Below are 20,095 nucleotides of genomic sequence, written 5' to 3' on the forward strand. Positions count from 1 at the left end.
CACTCATTTTATGAAAAGTTTCATTGAAGATAGTGAAAGAGCCCAAGTGGAGATAGCAAAGCGAGCATGAAATGACATGCACGTTTTCCAAACTGGTCAAGTTTACCTGTGAAGATTATGCTAGATGTCACTTAGTGAAGGGGACCAGAAGGGTGTCATGTTCTGCGAACTGCAATGAAGCAGTGCAGGAATTGAGGCTTCAGTAACGAAGCATAATAATTATTCATGCAGCCCACCATGTGCCTTCATTTATGGTAGAAAACTTACTTTATTTGCTAAAATGTTGTGATATTCCTATTCCTTATCTTGTGCACCTAACATTTATCACTAGAGCTGGTAAAAAACAAGAAAAGGTTTTTGTTAAAATGTTGTTGCTGTGTTTCTCCATTTCTCTCAAAAATTCCCTTTTGTTAAGGACTTGATTTGCTGAGGAGTAGAAGCTTCTTCATCTGCGTGTGTGTAGTTACAGATGCAAAATACTGTTCGGGTGGAGAGTCTGGGGGAGGAGAAGGGAGGAAATGATAGTATTTTTCAGTGGATTTTTCAGAAAACATCCTTATTTTCCTTCAGGAAAAAAACTCTACTGATTATACTGAGCATGAAAGGAAAAGGCTTTGGTTGTTTGCTTGTTTAAGTTGTATTTGCTTCTGAGTGACAAGTTTGAACACAGCCATGCATATAAGCAAATGAAAATATAACTGTTATCTTCGGAGTATGAAAGTTGCCATGGGGTCAGGGGGCCAGACTCTAGAGGGGTAATATGAGGGGCAGATGATGAAAATGCACCCACCTTATCCCAGGGCTGCAGTGGAGCTGCTCAGAGTTTATTCTGGTTTAAGGCAGGGCAGAGTTTGGCCTTATTTCTGCAGTGGAAGGAACTTAAAATAGACATTCCTCCACACTGTTTTGTTGTTACGAGTTTTTAACATTTCTGTGGATGAATCGCTGCTTTTATGAGACAGGACAGTCCCTGTGATGCAGCCGCGCTCACCACGAGGCGGGTGTGAGTGTAGCCAGAAGCGATGGGAAGGAAAACCTGTTCCTGATACTCCTCTGGGTAAGGAACGGTGTCCTGGGACGTGTCTGCTGCAGCGGGGTCTGCCCTGCACGCAGCTGTCTTGGGCCAGTGGCAGGGTCTGGACCCTTTCAAACAAACCTTTCTGAAATTATTCCTTATTCTCCATCTGCTGCTTGATTTTTTTTTTTTTTTTTAATTTTATTTTTTCCTGCTTCACCTGCCTAATCCTCTGAGACCCCGGTTCCCTATACGCTTGCAGCTGCCATCGTCTCATTATCTCAACGTGGCTATGAGAGATCAGAGTGAAACACTGATTTTTCACAATTACAATTTTTAGGTATTCTTTGGGTTTACATTTCAGGGCTGAATCAAACATAGTCCGATCAGCTAGATCGGACAAGAACAAGTATGAAGCAGCAGTTAAGGCTAAAATGAGAGTTCTCCACTGACTTAAGTGGAGTTTCTTCTGACTTGTACTAGCCTAAGTGGGACTGGTGCAGATGTCAAAATGGAAATACCCTCCTAGCTCCAGAGCTGCTGCAGTTACTGAACTGCAGTGTTTTTTAAAGAGCAGCAATCCAGAGTATTTATGCTGTGAAAGAAAAACAGGATTTTAAAATGTGTGGCTGGATTATAACCATTCCTTCCAGAATCATGTGTTTACATAAGAAGAAACTGATTTCTTCAGAGCGATGGCTGGCTTGGAGCTGTTTGACACAGGGAATTTTACATGCAGTTAGTGGAGAGTAGAATTAAAACCACGCGATGCTCTGTTGCCCCTTACTGTCACAAAATTGTAAGTTATTCGGTCTCAGAGGTGCTTTTTAAGAACACATACTGAGTTTTAATGGACTGATCCAACCCAGAAGTATAGCATGGTCAATTAAAAGAAGGTAAGAAAGGCAAGAAAGAAAATTTAATGACACTTCCAAGCCCTCGTTCTGGGTAAGAACCGAGCATAACAGGCTGTACCAGTGCTACTCATTTTAGTGTAGTGGCTGGATGAAATTGTCTTTTCTCCTTAAAGGAGAGGATAGCTCTAGCACATGGCATCATTTACCATTCATTTACCATTCATTTACCACTGTATTTGTCCTTCTTTAAATCAACATTTGTAGTGGTGAAGAGAGCTGTAATAGCATCTAAGACTTTCCTATGTTGGTAAGGGACTATGGTGTGATTTAATTCAGTGCAGGTACCAAGAAGCCTGCGTGCATGAAGCATGCACTCCCCTTGCCACTCTGCGTCCTGCCTGGCCCCAGGGAGCAGCAGCCCCGCAGGCAGGTCAGGCAGCGTCTGGCACTGCCTGCGTCCACCAGCATCAGCTATCAAAATGTTCTGGCCCCCCCCATTAGTACTTGTGAGTGCAGAGGCTGTGAGCGCTGCTGCGTGTGAAGCGCCGGAGGATGCAGCCTCCAGCTCCCTGTGACACCTCAGCCTTGAACATTATCTAACTGATGATGTTTCCATAATCGGTTCCTGGCAATATTTGGAAGCTCTTGATGGGCTTCCCAACTGTGAGCCGGAGGTTTTGAGATCGCCATCACTATCCACCACTTGCCTTCTTCAAATCTGCGCTTCCATCGTATTTGAGGAGGTGATTATGCCAGTACTTTGATGAACCACAAGGACCCACACTTGATCCATTCATGTTGCCTCCATCCACACAAAGTTGAAGCCCTGGAAGCAACCCCATCTTGAGTGTATTTTTAGCAATTTCTATTTGTGTATGCTCTCCCATTTTAAGCACCTGACTGGTAAAGTTGATAATGGTGCTGGTGGTCTGTAGAAATGCTCTTCAAATTAATGTATCACTCTTGACTTGCTGACCTGTATATTTAGATCTCTTTCTACAGAGAATTTAAAAGCAGTGAAACGATGAGTAGCATAGCACTATCTTTGCAAGCCAGGTCCTTATGACTTCTCGGTAGGTTTGTGCATCCTTTTCCTCTCAAAAACAGCCTGAGCTTTGGTGTAAGCTGATCCTGCCTGCTCCAGCAACCTCAGCAATGTACCGAATGTCTCTTGCCAAGATTTCAAACAATAGTTTATTTTACTGTTGCTGGAAGGGGAGGCCAGCAGAAAGGCCTGCCAGGCATCCCGTTGGGCGCGGGGTGGAGGCTCCATTGAACATTTCGCTTAGGGTACGTGGTTTTGGCTTCATGGGAATTGGTGCGACTGCAAATTGGGTACACATGAGAGCAAGTGGTCCCCTGGGGGCATGCCCAGGGCTGAGCACTCTGCCTCCCTCCCACAGTGCTTGCAGTTGCTCTGAAATCCCAGGCACCAACAGGGTCAAAAACAAGGTGCTTGAGGAGCACCAGGCAGCAATGAACCCTGTATGCACTAACTTACTGCTGCTTTATGTATGGCAAATAGGATTCATTAATGTGTTTCTTTAGCAGAAGCATTTTCTTGTATTTCCTTCACAAAGCCATCAGAGCTCAATGGGAGAATGCTGGACAGAAAGGTGTTCTTATAAAAGGCCGTTTTTATTTCCAGACATCATCGAGGCTTGCTGGTTTGGGTCTGTCATTCATAAACCCCATCAGTCCCCTCTCTGTAGCCAAAAGGCTTTATATGTATATACGTATGTAACAGACGTTTTTCTTGGTGCTTAGTTCCCACAATGGGACCAGTGTTGAGAGTTATGTTGGAGTGACAGCTTTCTAATAAATTAAATCTTGTTCCACGTCTCCAGAAAGATTTGTTAGCAAAGGTCATACCAAGGTTCTTTATTACAGAAGAATAATTTTTTTTCAAAGTGTTCTGCATTGTTAATATGAGATCTTGCCTAAATTAAAAACAAAACAAGACAAAACTTGCCAACTCCCCTGAGAAATATCCTGAACTGCCTTTATCAAAACAAATGAAAAGTGCGTTTTGTGATGCAGTATTCGTGGTTGTTTTTTTTAAACATGCTTTGTTTCCACAATTGGTAATTTGCAGTATTTGAGAGTTTTTAATAGGCTTCCCGACTGTGAGCATGACTTGTTGAGACTCTGCTGCTTTGAAAGTGCTATGTTAAAACTCTCATTTGTGGCTTTCCATATCTATATTTTACAGATTTAGCTATTCAGATGTTTGGTCGTCAGGGAAAAAAAACCCAAAGAAATGGTCAGAAGCAAAACAAGCTTGTTCTAGAGCTGTGGGTAGAGTTTAAAAAGTAAACACTGTCAAATACCCCTTAATTCTCTATGAGATTTCTGATTGTCTTTGTGCTGCCTTCATGATTTTTTGATCCAGTTACTCCACAGTTGCAGGAGTAAGATGGGAATATATAAATCCTCAGCAGAAGGCACCTCCCTGAAGAAGAGGAGAAGGAGCAACAGTGCTTTTGCCACAGTACTCTGTTGGTCCCCTGGGAAATTCAGTCCTGCTGCTGCTTAAAGGCCAAGCAGCATCTTCAAGGGATACCCAAGGTTTAGGTTTCTGGCGAATGGCCCAATATTCGGAGGAGCTGAGGCTCGCCACGGGCTGTGAGCTGTGTAGGAACCCAGCAAACTCTGTTTTCAGAAGCCCTGTTTTGGGGAATCTGGCACTCAGACTGAAAACCTTAATCTAGTAAACCTGGTTTTGGGCACAGAAACGGCTGCACTTGGCGTAGGGTGTGACACTGGTGTGCCTCCCCTTGCCCTGGGTTGGGGTGGTGGATCTTTCATCCTGGGACCCTTCTGCAGAGGGTTTCTGGTGTGCCGTAGGGCTTTGGCTGGTAGCGATTACTGCCCCTGCGGCAGCACTGCTGGGCCTCCAGTGAAGACAACGTTTTTCACTGGGCAGAGGATATTTTAATTGCTAGAAAGCAAATTTTTACCAGCAGTATATTTGACAGCAGATTTCTTTTTGTCCTTTAACAGCTTCCTTTCAATTTATTTTAAAGTTACCTTCATATTTTGCGTTAAAAGGTTACATATTCTAAGACTAACATAACAATCAAATGTAAAATAAAACAACTTGTCCTGCAGTCCTACAAGTTCATTTTAACTCTTCATTTTCTCTTTCTCTTTTGCTGAGCTTCAGTCACATTGCTTAGAACTTTTCCTGAGCCTGTTTCTGTCCATGTGCTGATTTTAAAAAGATATTTTTCTTACTCAGAGTACAATAATTCAGTAGGAACTGCATGTACTTTCGTCAAACCTTTAAAACCACAGACTTCTATAAACTCTGCAATTAGCTTGACTTTTGGTTTATGAAAATAATGTAATAAGTCGCTGTTTAGCAAGTTTGAGAGAATGGTTTAAGTTCAGTTGAAAAACTTTTTGCTATGGGACTATCGGGGAAAGAGTTGGGTTTTGCTTATGCAGATATAGTACATGCAGTTTCTAATTTAGTGTTGCCAGAGATGTTTAATGTTTCTGATCCATCTGACAGAGACATTGATCTAGAAGATGTTTCTGAAAATGATTAATCAACCGCTAAGAGAATCTCTGCTGAAACATAATTATTTTACCAGATACATGACACGGGTCAGAGGCAGAAATGCAGCATCCGCATCACTATGAACACAGTGTGCCAGAGTTAAATCTCTGCTTTCTACTTCCTTAGGATGGAAAATGATACTGAAACAGAATCTCCTGTACCACTGGATGATTTAAAATCTGTTATGAATGGAAATGAAGAAGATGAAAAGCTTCAAGTTAAAATACAGGCTTTTGAAGAGAAAATAAATGTTGACAACAGTACTCCTGGCTCAGTGCGGAGATACAGTTTAGGCCAGGTTTCTAAAGAAGAAAGGAAGGATATGAGATTTAACAGGTATGGCTCTGTAAAATGTGTGAGTGGTTTTCATGAATATCAGTTTTGTAACAAAACTTTATCCAAACATTGAGAATTTGGTCCGCTTGCATGATACCTATGGGCATCGTAAGTCTAACTTTAACCAAGTATCATATCCATGAATTCAAAGGCTGGATAAAATCTTTCTAAATTATTTATTTAATCTCTTCTGTGCCCTAAAACAGCACAAGGGATAGGAAAATATTTGCATACAGATATTGCTAGAAAGGAAGACACAGAGACCTTTCTTGGGTATTATTGCTAACAATATGTATCAAATGTTTGAATCAGATTTTGCCCGTGCTGTGCCCGCTGTGTGAGATGAGTGCGACTCTCTGGGACCCTGGGTGAGATAAGGGCTCGGACAGCAACGTGCAACCGCAGTGTCCTTAGGCTGCCTGTGCACTGCAGCTTCACAGCAGAGGTTTTCTCTTCCTGCTCCACTATTTGCCCTTTCAGTCACTTCACTTCTACCCTTCTTACTCTTATGGAGGCTTAAATTCATCCTCAGCATATAGGTACGGAGCAATGAAGAACTGGAGGCTGAACCTTGGATCAGTTAAATGGCTGCTGGATGGCATTTTTATGATGCGATTGATAAACATATACTCCAGTGCTGGGGTTATAAGTTTCTTGCTGATAGGTTGACTAGCTCTGTCCATGGCACTTAGATGTTGTGATATATGGATATTATTTAGTTTCATTTGCTTATTAAAGCTGTGGCTTGAGTTTTGTTTTTGAAATGCGTATTTATCAAAAGATACTTGCCTCTGGCTAAGTGAGCCCCACTCTCAGCTCTCTGAACCAGCTGCACAGAGGTAACTCGGAAGTGCACGTGTTCAGATGATTTTTGTGTCTTACCTCTATTCCAAAACATTTTTTCTTTCCTTAATCACCTTCTAGGTCCAAAAGCCTCGCTTTGCATGCAGTCCGCGTGAAGGGGGTAAACTCAGAGAGTGGACAGGATGAGGACAATGGGGAGATAACTGCTGGTATCTCCTTCACCGAGATCTACATTAGCCAAGAAAATGACAAATTGCCTTTTAGTGTTGATACTGAAGCAGTGCAACTGGGAAATTCTTTGGTTTCACACCAAAGCATCGATTACATGGAATCAGCAAATTTGCCAGAATCTGCTAAAGAAAAGGCCCATGAAGGAAGTGCAGAGGCCGTGACAAGCCCTGTGGAATACCAGGACAAGCTCTACTTGCACTTGAAGGAAAACCTGGGTAAAGTGAAAGCATATGTCACGGAGATGGGGAGGAAAATTCCTATCCCCGATCAGTGTGTAATTGAAGGTAAGAGGTCTGAGCCTTTCCGATTATGGGAACTTTAACACACTACACTGAAAGTCATCACGGGGTTCAGGCAGATGGGCAGCAAAGATCCCCTAGCGCAGAGCTCATGGATGGGGAAGAACATTAGTTTTATAAAACTGTCATTCACAAATTGCAGCAATCTGCAATTGTTTTGAAATCTTCTAGGACTGTTTCTTTTCCTTCAGGATATAGTGCAACCCTTGCCTACCCCAGATTCCCATGAGGGTTAATGTCAGGATTTGCCTTTTGGCTGTCATAGGGAATGAACCCAGAGCTCTCTGGAAAAGGGCATGACTTGTCACACTGAGCTGAAAAGCAGTGGCTGTTGGCTAGGGCTGGCAATACCTCTGGGCATGTCTGCAGGGCAGGCATGCAAGGGGAATGTGCCTTTCTGCCTTTCTCCTCCTGACTGTCACCGAGCTCCAGGCTGTAAGTTATGGAGCTGTGTTAACGGTCATGGAGAGTTGAGTGCAACAGAGTGCATGTGCCATGAGTCGGACTCAGCCACGTAAGCGAATGGGTGAGCACATGCTAATACTTAAGCCTCCTTCTTGGCCTGCTGGGTTGGTCTAGAGCAAATCTGGGTAGCCTTCCTCATTAACACGATATTAAATCAATTGACTTACAAGATACACCAGAAATGAAGCAGATCAGGACTCTCAGGTCAGCACATTCCAGCCCAGACACAAAGCTCCTTGAAGGCACAACAGAATGAGATCCCCAGTGCTTCGGGTTGGGTTGGATCCTATCTCACCACTTCCCTGGGGTTATTTAATGTTTTCTGCTTTCATCAAGGGTGGGTATTTGTTTTCAAGTGTGAGAAAGCTGGTTTTGTGAGACTGCGGGGGAGATGGGTGATACACTGCAAGATGGGTCTTTGATACTTCTCTTTGAAGTAAATTCTTTAGGTTGGGTTGTGAGCCTCTTGCTTATACTGAGCAGCAGTCGCTCCCTTTAATGTGAATTTGTGTGCATCTAACCACTTGCTGGTGGTCGTGAGCAATTTACAGCTCAACCCTTCATGGGCCACGTTGACTGCAAAGAGTATCTGACTCAATAAATTAAATTAATTTGCAGTCACTTAAAATGTCATCTTCTAATACTACATAACTTCAGGTCCATCAAATATCAACTTTTGTTGATAAAATGTTTGTTTACTTTTTCAGTGGTCAAGAAATTGAGAAGTGGTTTCCACTCATCAAAGGGATATAACTATATATATATTTTAAAAGCTTATGTTTCTGGAGAATTTCCTAAATATCTTAAATTCCAGGTTTACTCTTTGAAGTAGTTATTTGGTAGAATTAATGATAATTTTTTTTTTTCTTTCATAAAATTACAGTGGAAACATAAGAGTGAACAATCTGGCTTGAAGCGCTGAATGCTATGACCTTGCATTAATCAAATAGAATATGTTGAATATTTTTAAATGTATTGCTCAGTTTCCTTTCTGAAGTAGCTATTATAATATGTTCTAAGCACGTGACTATTTCTAAATTCATTCAAACTATTGTAATTTCCTGAAAATCCTCAACTAGCATTCTTAGGGAAATTCTTTGAGTAGGGACACATGTGCAGAACAGGAGATTTATGTGACTCATTCTAAATATGCTGAAGAAATGCAGTCTGGCTCATTACGCAGGGGACAGCTTTGTTAATATCTCAGATGTTACATAAACCACTCCATCAAAAACCTTGCAGTTATTGGACTTCTGTGATTCCCGTTCACTATAAAGGCCCATTCAAATTGATCTGTTTTACATTTCAAATAAGATGTTTAGAAAACAGTAAGAAAATGTTAGAAAATATTACTATACACAGTTGGCTAATTTTATGTTGGTTATTTAGGAGTTTGTTGAAATGGAAATTTAATATGTAAACCAGGGAAAATATGAGAAGATAGGCACTTCAGGACAATCTCCCATGAAACAGAGTACTTGAAGGAAATAGTGGCAAAATGTGTTGCAAAATAACACTGCAGTTTGCTAATAATGGAAAGTGCAAATTTCCCCATGTACCTCTTCATTAGAGTCATGCCTTTCCTGGGCTTTCACGTGGCAGCTCACACACAGGTCAACAGAGTGTTAATGTCAGTGGTAAGAATTTCTAAGTAATGATGGGCCAAATTCTGTTCACTTCACTGAAACAGAATTCAAACCCCTGCTTGCATTTCTAATGAAGATGATGTTTAACCTTTGGGCAGACTGTCTGTGAACATGGTGAATTCCTTATTGCTTAAAACTGAGACTGGGTGGCATCCCCGAAAGGATGCTGCAGTGACGTACTGGTGAGGACAGAAGCAGCTTGCATGCCTTTGGATACATCCAGAATTAGCGTGCACAGCCCCTGCCAGGTCTGGGGGCACTAATACCAAGAGCAGTAGGAATGAAAGCAGGAGGCTGCTGAGGTTTTCCCAATACGAGTCACTGCCTTGAAGAATGACAGAGGACATTCAGTTTAGTGCTCAGCAGCTGACAGAAAAGCAAATGGACAGGAGAATTATTAAGAAAAATAGATACATCAAATGACATCATTATGTCATTGTCTGCATTAATTGGAGCCTGAACCTTGAAGGACAAAGGAGACCAGTAGCAGGAGTATGAGGATAATCAGAGAACTCCATATAAAGAAAAATGGACTGGGACTCCACAGTCCAGAAAAGAGACAGCTGATAGAGATTTGCAATATCATGAATGACTGAGAAGATTAATTGAGAGTGGTGGCTCACTGTCTGTCCTAATACAGGTACTAGAGAACATGTAATGAAGTTGTCAGGAAGCAAATACAAAATACACAAAATGGGTACCTCAACAGATAATTAGATACATGTAATTAAATGGCAGAACTGATTGCTACAGTACGTTAAGTATGCTGAAAGGGTACCTGGTTTCAAAGGTGATCAGGTAAATTCATGGATTAGAGCCGTTCAAGAGTTATCAAAATAATACCACCCCTGACTCTGGAAACGTTGGAGCCACAGATGGAGGTACTGGCAGAGCAGGAGGGAAATTACTGCTGTGTGCTTGTTCTGTTCTTGCACTCCTCGCTTACAGCTCTTTTACTTGCCCTTTGTAAGCTAATACCAGGACAAGGTACTTGTGGGACTTTCTGACTCGAATCAGAATTGCCATTCCAACATCCTTCGAAAGGACGAAAATTGAGAAAATTTGGTTTCTTAACCAAAGTAGGAGAAGACTGAAGGAGGACTTGATAACAATTTTCAGCTAGAAAACTGCAAGACAGTTAAGGGAACAGCCCATGCTGGACAAGGCAAGAAATAATGAGCTTAAATACTAATAAAGATTTAGCGTAAACAGTAGAAAAATCTCTCTAGCTTGTGCTCGTGGAGGAGGTTGTGCAGGTTAAAAGCACGTTAAAGAAACGTGGAAAGCTGGCCTAGGCAAGGCAAGACTGCGAGGTTTGACAGATCTGAAGAAGGGTTGGTGCTCCCTAAAATATTTGTTTTTTTCCACATACATCAGTTGATGTAATATAAGATTTTATTTCTTCTGAAGCTTGCCTTACGCCATCAGCCAGCTGTACTGCTACTACAACTCCTAATGTCATAGGCACTCTTGACTCTGAGCATGGGTAAGGGGGTAGATCTGATGACCACTCCAGGTCCCCTGCATGTCTTTGATTGCATCCTCTGCTCTGTAACATTGTCTGTGATTTGCAAATTTTCTTTTTTCCTGTTGAGTCAGACATTTGCTGTGGAGGTCTTAGCCCTCACAAAATATTTTTGCTTTACCGGGTGTGTTTTTTCAGTCTCCTTGTTTACTTACAAGCTCATTCGAATTATACTATATGTCAAAATTTATGTAATATTAAGTGTTAGATTTTACAGCTGTGAAAGGATACAGGTTAAGAATTGTAAGGGTGGATCCACGATCTGTCTGTGACAGTTTGAAGATGCCTCCTATACACATTGAAAAATTGACATGTCTTCAGCTCTGTTATCTCATTCAGTATTTACTATTTTTGGCTGCATGTGCTTCAGGCAGAGTCATGAATTAGGTGATGATCCTACAGCAGATGCAGGGTTAAGACTGGGCTGTTGGCCAGAATGTCTTATACTAAGAAAATGGTTTAGTTGAGGGTGTTTTGAAGAACAGACAAGCTACAACAGCTTACCAGATGCATGTGTGTATGTGCATAAGTGAATCTTTTGGAACTAACACTGCAGTCAGAGAGGGGACTTAAACTGGGGTAGAAAGAAGGCATCTGAAACCACAAAAATCCATTTATTTTAGCTTGTTTCAGTTTGGGGCTGATGGTTTGGTTCAGTTCCTGCTCAGTTTGAACCACTTTGCCCAGATTCACATCTCTGCCATGCCTTAAGCAATTTGAGACATTCTTTTATGTCATGTTCATCACTTTAATCTTCTTAATCCTGTGGATCTTTTCCTAAAAAAAAAAAAAAAAAAGCCACCATATTTGTCAGGCTCTTTAGCTTTCATGGAGCTAAGCAAAGTAGTTTTCATCAGCCCGTATTTTTCCAGATGGTTTGTGATCTTATATCTTATCGGTACCTCCAGGATCTTGCAGATGGCAGTGGCCCAGACTTGTGCATCTATAATTTCCTCAGTGCTTCTGAGTTTGGTTATTGCTTTTCAGCGTATGCTGGGCAGGATTTCCGCTGCCTTGGTGTGACTGGGGTCCCAGTGATTAAGAACAAGAGCCTATGTTCAGGATCCCCGTGTTGCATTTGCAGTTTGTCCACTGGCTGCAGTTAGGTACTCTCTTGAAAGGTCCTTCAGCCTTTCTGCTTTTCTAGGTCTCATGTACCCTTCTGGGGAGACAGGGCTCGCAATGGTTTAAGTAGGTTGCTTTGAAAGGCTTAGGTGAAAGATGGCATTATTGGTGTTATGACCTGCCAGAGTTGGCTTCGGGAGTGTCACAACATCCAGCTGAGACCTGAGTCCACTCTGTTTTACCTGGTGTCGCCCCAATTACCCCTGCATGCAGCACAGGGCTCTTGAGCAGCTGGCAGGCTCCACCTGCTCTAGCCTTGCTGGGTCTCACCTTGAACCCTCCATGTTGCATGATTTTTGACTTATTTTTCTTGTTTCCCAGATGTGTAGGGGTGGTGGATCAAATGCATGGCCATGTGTATCCTGCCTCTGGGAGTGGCTGGTGTCAGATGATTCCCAGACATAAGCCTTGCACGGCTGCTGGATTTGGTTATAACTTGAGGGCAGGTCCTTGTTTTCCACTCTAGTTCTACTTGCTCTTTAGATAATTGGTATAAAAATGCCACCATTAATGCCTACAGCTCAGAACATTGAGTGTCAAGTGAGCTGTTGGAAAGAAAGCATTTGATAATACATGTGTGTAGAGGATACTGAAGGATTTGCACATCTCCAGCCTGCCTAGCCTCCTTTTTAAAAGGATAGAGCCCAGCAAGATCTAGTGCATCATTCAATCCTTGGTCACTGAAGCCACATTCAAAATGCAATGCCATCCAATGAAAAATATTACAGCCATTTTATAGTAGTAAGTCACTCCTGGTTCCTCAGTGCCCTACAGGAGGAAATAAAAACAGTAAACATTTTGTGGGATTAATGACAGAATGCTGAAAGAGGAGGAGGTGGCAGGGGAAACAGGTTGCAGTATGCTGGCCCTAAATCTGGTTGTTATTATGTTTTATGCTGTACTGAGAGATAATAGGTACCATATGATGGCATAGATGGAAAAGCTTATTGCTCCCCTGCAGTGCTCACCCCTGCACCGGTCTGATAAATTCCAGCATTCCATAAGCCAAACGTTGATTTGGAACAGATGGACCTCTACTCCTTCAGTGGGACCACAAAGTTGCATAGGCTCAGGCCAGCATTTCCAGAGATGAACTCTGCTGCTGCTAGGCCAAAAAAAATATTAGCTGGCATTTTATTCTGCAGGACTGGTATTTCAAATGCATCCCAAATGTGAGGGCTGGTAGTGAGAATGGAAGTGCTAACTCACAGGATGGCCATCACGCTCACGGTGATCTGCATCGTCAGACTGTGGAGAAACTCCCAGCACAACGGGGAGCTTAATAGGAACATGAACATGCTCATAACTTGCTGCCCTCACATATGTGATAATAGCAAATTATGTGTGCTTTACACCTAATCTGGAAGCATCAGTTTAAACAGGCTGGTCTGCAGATGCACTTTACCTGGTAGCTGGGAGATTCCCAATGGGGGTGGTGTTATCACTCTCCTGGGGGGAAAGCCAAATCAGTCTGAGCTTCTGGGTTGGACCAGGACGGACCTAACGATTCCTCCAGGAGCTGCCTGTGCCCGCTGTGCAGGCAGGGTGAGCCAGCAGCCCTCTACCAGGAAAAGGAAACTGAGGAAGCTGAAAAAGGCTTAAAACTGAAATTTTAAAAGTTTTATACATTTCTTATTCTCTGGTTTCACGTTTATGGGTGGGTTTGACTCTATTTGGGAAATCTATGAGCATACTTTTACTTCTATTAACAGATTTTTATTTAATAGTAAAGGATTACCAATGTAAACCAAATAATGCATTAATTGTTCCCAGAACCAGTGACTCTGTACCTACTTGCCTATGTTCCTCCTAGTTTAGCACAGCATGTTAAGCTGGAATAAACAACAGTTAACAACTCTACTGACATTCTTCTGTTTACGTTTTGTTCTTTTTCCCCAGGCACAACCACTTAGTAGTGAACTTTAAAATTGCAACATATATTCTCGTTTCCTGTAGAAAAAACAAGTTGTTGCTTATTCTCTTGCTAGAAGTTTGAGACTTGCCAACAGATGTCATGAGAAATGTTTCTTGACTAGAGGAGCGTTTCCTTGGGATCTTGATCAGTCTCTGCCATCTGGGGCATTTGGTGACTGTGGGGTTATTCTGTGCCTTGCATTGCCTTTCACACGTTCTTCATGTTTTAAAATCTTTTCCTTGTGTTACTCGGACTCTCCTGCTAAGCCAAGCCAAAGCCACGCTGAGGAAGGAGAACTCATCCTTCTTTATGGAGAAGATGTGCCCAAGCATCACCAGCTGCTGCTGTCAGCGATGCAGGAGAGCGGGACGCAGGCGCAGCTGGGTATGATGCCCGGGGGAGGCTGAGATGGGGAGTTGCTTGAGTGGAGGGATGCACAGAACTCTAAAATGTCTTGGCTTAGGTTTGCTCTTAGGTGCTCGTCAATAGGGATAATTCATAGTAACTGGATAAAACAAGCAATTGTTCTGTCTGTTCAGCATGTTACCCCAGATACTCAGCAGCAGCAGGTATTTCTTTGCTGCTAATGAGATGAAGCAGAGCTATGAACTTTTCTCCTTTGCTGAGTTAACCAAGCTGGTGCTTAGCCTAAACAAAACTCATCAACATACACAGACTCCTCACCTAATAAACCTGCTTTGCACCAGAGCTCGCTGGCCTCTCCCTGAGTATGGGGTAGATCCAGGCTGGCCACCTTTCCACCTGGATGTGGGGGGCACAGGCTGAGATCCCATGTGCTGAGAAATTGGTTTCTCTGCCGTTACCAAAGGGAGTGCTGACAAGATGTACAAAATGTGCCGTAATTCTCTCTGAGAAAGTCAGAGCGTGGCTCAGCTGACAGCAGCTCATGGGTGCATAAGAAACTAATTTTTCATGCAAGTAATACAGCAGCAGCTATGGGGGTGACTGGCGTTCAGACCAAGGCAGTATATGCATTTACCCATGACTGCCCGTACTAAGTCAATGCCACAATGAAGACATACCTGGTGTCGTACCATCTTGCCCTTGAACTGTCCCTTTCCTCCTTGTGCAGTATCCTCTGATGTGTTGACATGTACAAGGGATTTTCCTGGCCCAAGCAAAATGATCGTATCCATTGTCCAGCTCCAAGAACTAGCACTCTTAAATAGTCATAGGACAAGTCTGTCTCTGGGGTTTTTTCTTTCCTTTTTCTTTTTCCACAGTCAACACCTATATGAGCCCAGGCAGTATAGAAGTGCTATTAGGGACTAGATCAACCACAGATCTAGTGGTTGAAATGGTGTTTCCATAAATCCTAATTAGGTCAGATGGGACAGGTTACTCAGTGAAATAGAAGTTGGCTGTCGTGGTTTAACCTCAGTCGGCAACTGAGCACCACATAGCTGCTCGCGCACTCCCCTCCCCCCCCACCCCACCCCGCCGGGACAGGGGAGAGAATTGGGAGAATAGAAGTGAGAAAACTCATGGGTTGAGATAAAAACAGTTTAATAATTGAAACAAAATAAAATAATAAGAGTAAGAATAATATACAAAGCAAGTGATGCACAATGCGATTACTCACCACCCGCTGACCGATGCCCAGCCAGTCCCCCAGCAGCAGCCCCCCCGGCCAGCTTTCCCCCAGTTTATATGCTGAGCATGACATCACGTGGTATGGAATGTCCCTTTGGCCAGTTTGGCTGTGCCCCCTCCCAGCTTCTTGTGCACCTCCAGCCTTCTCAGTCGGTAGAGCATGGGGAGCTGAAAAGTCCTTGACTAGTGTAAACACTGCTTAGCAACAACTAAAACATCGGTGTGTTATCAACATTATTCTCATCCTAAATCCAAAACACAGCACTGTACCAGCTACTAGGAAGAAAATGGACTCTATCCCTGCCGAAACCAGGACATTGGCATAAACACCCTGCTTCAAATTTGCTTTCCACATTTAGAAGTGACAGTAGTTTTTAAAGTACAAAACTGGTTCTAGAGTCTGTAAATGTATAGCTTAATGTGACCAATGTAACAGGCTTAATGTCCTCAGAGAAATTAGTTGATTTTTTCCTTCCTCTCTCCCTTACATACTTTTGACCAAGTATTTTGAAGAGTTGCAGATCCATCTTTGCCATAATTTGGACTTCATTGCTTTAAATCACGTCAAAAGGACCTTTAGTCAACATTGGATTACCAGCATTTGCCAAGATGTGCCATGTGCTGGGGGAGCTGTTGGAGAGGAAGTAGGTTTTGTTGACAGGAATCTCCTGTGTGTTGTATCTTACTGATATCCGGAAAGTTTCTTCGGGGCTAAATTCATCTTTCCTTACCAGGCGAAGTCAGGGTAAGTGGTTACGTGTTTCCACATGAGGAATTACACAGAGATTCAGGGAACTGAGTTGTCTCCACCTTCGTAGACTGAGGCTGGTTTGTTTTCACCTTCAAAGCTTTTTTGCTAACTCAAGCCTGCAAGTGATTTATTTTTGTTCTTCCTAGCAAAAATTTTTGTATGCTTCCCTTGCCTAGCTAAACCTACAGACCTGATCCCTGCTCACTCATCAGATTCCCCTTTGTCAGCCGCTGTGCATCGCCAAGTGCAAGTGCAGACAGTTGTTTTCTCTAGAAATGACTGCCCTCAAGTCTCACAGGTGTGAATAGGTCTTGCTATGTTGTATTATCTCTGCTTTAACTCCTCTGAAATCAGGTGGGATTACACAAGGTTGATATTTGGTCCATAGTATTTTATATAACATTGCAATGATGGACTGGCAAAAGTATGCAACAGAGCTTACCTAAAGCTACGTGTGTTTTAGGAAAGCCCAAAATGTACCTTCTTAAGCTGCATATCATACCAAGCACATAAGTACATGCAATTTGTAAATACTACAGTGGTTTTAAAAGCACCTTTTTCATTCTCAGTTAGAGTGTGTCTGAGCACAAGTATGAACACAGATGTGTTCCATGCATGCTTCACTCCTAAATGATCCTGCCACACTTCTAACTTATCCGTAAGGTACAGCAAAAATGACCTACTGTGATGGACGTTTTGAGGTTTAAATAATGGTTCTTTGGGATCCTCGAATAAGATATTATAAAAGTGCAATATTATACTAGAAATATCAAAACCCATGGTGAATGTTATTACTCTGCTACAGTGGGATACAGTGCATAGACTCTGAATCAAAATTGCTACACAAGTGGGGAAATACTTGTAAAGAGTAATATTGTCACTTCTAGGAACATTCAGTGCTTTTGTTTGACTTCTTAAAAATGAAAATGTAGCATACAAAAGTTAGTGTCTAACAACAGCTGGGTGTTAGGATAACACTTCCCATATATAATACAGACATTTTGGGGGATATTTTGAGTACAACAGACTTTGATAACCTGTTGAATAATATTTACAACATCTGCAATGTTTTTATATGGGATGTAGTACAAGAGAACTCTACTGCCATGGTTACATTTGAATAAAAGTTTAAACCTATTTTATTATTCATAATGCTAGAAAGAGAAAGCTGCAGTGGTTAACGATCTCTCAAAACTTTGGCCAGACCCTTGAGTGCTGGGTTACTTGTGAGCAGCATACATTGCTGGGTGGGAAGTGCCCCAGTGGGGAGTACTGCAGGAAGGCAGTGCTTTCAGCTCTGCTCCTTCACCTTCAGTGGATGCTGTCAAATTTTGGAAGACTGTGACTCAACCTATGTGACTATTACAATTAGTATTTTTAGTTGGAGGTCTGTCTTTGTGTGTTAGTGATACAGTGGGCCACTGGTTATTCTGCGGTGTGTGTACATCCAGTGTGCCAATCTCACATGCTGTGGGTCAGTCTCTGAGGATGCTATTAATTTAAATGATGAGGTTTTCTCCATTTTAAATATTTTATGAAATGGCACAGCATAGATATCTTTCTGACACATCATTTTCCTGAAAATGTGCCCAGCTTCATTCTGGGCGGATTCATGTGCCCAGATGATGACAAGAAACTCATTTTGCCTTGCCTATCTATTTACAGGCCTCCCATGACCATAAAAATGAATTCCCATGGTACTGCCGTGTTGGTTTGCACTTGAGCAAAATACAATGTAACAGTGCTAGATATGGAATTAGGGTCATCTTAGTCTTCAGTAAGTTTGCAGACGACACCAAGTTGGGCGGGAGTGTTGATCTGCTGGAGGGTAGGAAGGCTCTGCAGAGGGACCTGGACAGGCTGGATCGATGGGCCCGGACCAACTGTATGAGATTCAACAAGGCCAAGTGCCGGGTCCTGCACTTCGGCCACAACAACCCCATGCAGCGCTACAGGCTTGGGGAAGAGTGGCTGGAAAGCTGCCCAGCAGAGAAGGACCTGGGGGTGCTGGTTGACAGCCGGCTGAACATGAGCCGGCAGTGTGCCCAGGTGGCCAAGAAGGCCAGTGGCATCCTGGCCTGTATCAGCAATAGTGTGGCCAGCAGGAGTAGGGAAGTGATCGTGCCCCTGTACTCGGCCCTGGTGAGGCCGCACCTCGAATACTGTGTTCAGTTTTGGGCCCCTCACTACAAGAAGGACGTTGAGGTGCTGGAGCGTGTCCAGAGAAGGGCAACGAGGCTGGTGAGGGGTCTGGAGAACAAGTCTTCTGAGGAGCGGCTGAGGGAACTGGGGTTGTTTAGGCTGGAGAAGAGGAGGCTGAGGGGAGACCTCATCGCTCTCTACAACTACCTGAAAGGAGGTTGTAGCAAGGTGGGTGTTGGTCTCTTCTCCCAAGTAACAAGCGATAGGACGAGAGGAAATGGCCTCAAGTTGTGCCAGGGGAGGTTTAGATTGGATGTAAGGAAAAATGTCTTTACTGAAAGAGTGGTGAAACATTGGAACAGGCTGCCCAGGGAAGTGGTGGAGTCCCCATCCCTGGAGGTATTTAAAAGACGAGTAGATGAGGCACTTAGGGACATGGTTTAGTGGACATGGTGGTGTTGGGTCGATGGTTGGACTTGATGATCTTAGAGGTCTTTTCCAACCTCAATGATTCTATGATTCATCAGAATAGGTTTATTATTTAAATACCACTTTCCACTGACTTTGGGATAACTGAGATTAGCTGTTATATGTTGAAACTGGTAGTTCATTGCAAACCATTGAAAAACACACGTAGTAGACTTTGGCTTGTTATCAGATGTTGCATATTCAGCATATCAAATGTAGCAGAAATAGCTATGAGTAATCGCTTATCTCATACCAAAGGTTTGAAGATTGTCTGAGTAGGAGGCTTTTTTCCGTTGGTATTGACAAATGAATGCTGCTTTTTTCTAGGAACTAACATCTTGCTCAGCCAGCATGGACTCCAGTGCTTGAGCTGACATTTATTTTGGCATGTATTATCAGTCTCTGTATTTTTCTCAGTGTCATCCACAATGTCTTGCTAAGCAATTTGTTAGGTTTTTGTGTCTCTCCATATATCCTTTGCAGCTTTTTGTTCTGCAGCATTTAGGAACCTCCTTCACAGTCCCATCAAACACAATCCCACCTAGCACTGGGCACCCTTTCTTAATTGCTAACCAGGGGCTGGTATCCTGGACCTCTACCACCTTCTGCTAGCAGCTGCAATGACTTCTGTGGGAGACTGCCCAGGTGGGATTTAATCAGCTTGATGTGGACTTACTGTGGGTGACAAGAAATCTAGCTCTGGACTCTGCTGCCTTGCACGGTTGTTTAATGCACTCCAATGTTGCCTGCAGCCTTTAAATGCCCCCCAGGTTTCTTGTCGATTCATACATTTGTAACTGAAAAAATCACCACTCTACTCACTGAAGAGGAAGGCATTGAATGCCAGCTCCTTTTCGCAGTGGCAGTACGTGGTTTGTGGTCACTTTTAGCTAAGAGTCATTTTCCATAACGAAGCATTAAACTTTTCACACACATAGACCAAGGCCAAGCCTCTACTTCTGGTTGAGTGTATTGAAGTTAAAGTTTTGTTAGCATCTGTGATGCATAAACCAGGGGTCTTTAGTTTGGACCATGCTGTTGGAAGAGCATTCTGTCAACAGCCTCCTTGGAGATATCACTTAGTTTTGTGCTTTAATATGTCCTAGGACTTAGGGTTGCTGTAATTAACCCCTTCAGTTTCTCAAACTCCTCCTTTATATCGAACATGAACACTGGCAGGTTTGGGTATGAACCAGTAGGTTTGGGTGATTAGGTTAAACTCAGATTTTCCCCATAGCCACTAATCCAAGAGTAGTGGATTTTATGCCCCATCTTTTTCCTACTAAGGTGAGCATGTTGCTTATGGGCATGATGTATCTGTGATCTGCAGCTAAGTT

General features: G+C 42.9%; 1 protein-coding gene across 2 annotated transcripts in view; it reads left to right on the forward strand.

The window, feature by feature from the left end:
* The window catches only part of VEPH1 (ventricular zone expressed PH domain containing 1), an 86,354-nt gene that overhangs the window by 33,430 nt on the left and 32,829 nt on the right, over window positions 1–20,095 (forward strand). For both annotated transcript variants that reach the window (XM_009279123.1, XM_009279131.1), the window contains exons 7-8: window positions 5,564–5,773; window positions 6,698–7,092. In XM_009279123.1, the coding sequence (XP_009277398.1) occupies window positions 5,564–5,773; window positions 6,698–7,092 (605 nt within the window). The remainder of the gene's footprint in view (window positions 1–5,563; window positions 5,774–6,697; window positions 7,093–20,095) is intronic.

The sequence above is a fragment of the Aptenodytes forsteri genome, unplaced genomic scaffold, assembly GCF_000699145.1.
Source record: "Aptenodytes forsteri isolate BGI_AS27 unplaced genomic scaffold, ASM69914v1 Scaffold299, whole genome shotgun sequence".
Taxonomy (NCBI): Eukaryota; Metazoa; Chordata; class Aves; order Sphenisciformes; family Spheniscidae; genus Aptenodytes; species Aptenodytes forsteri.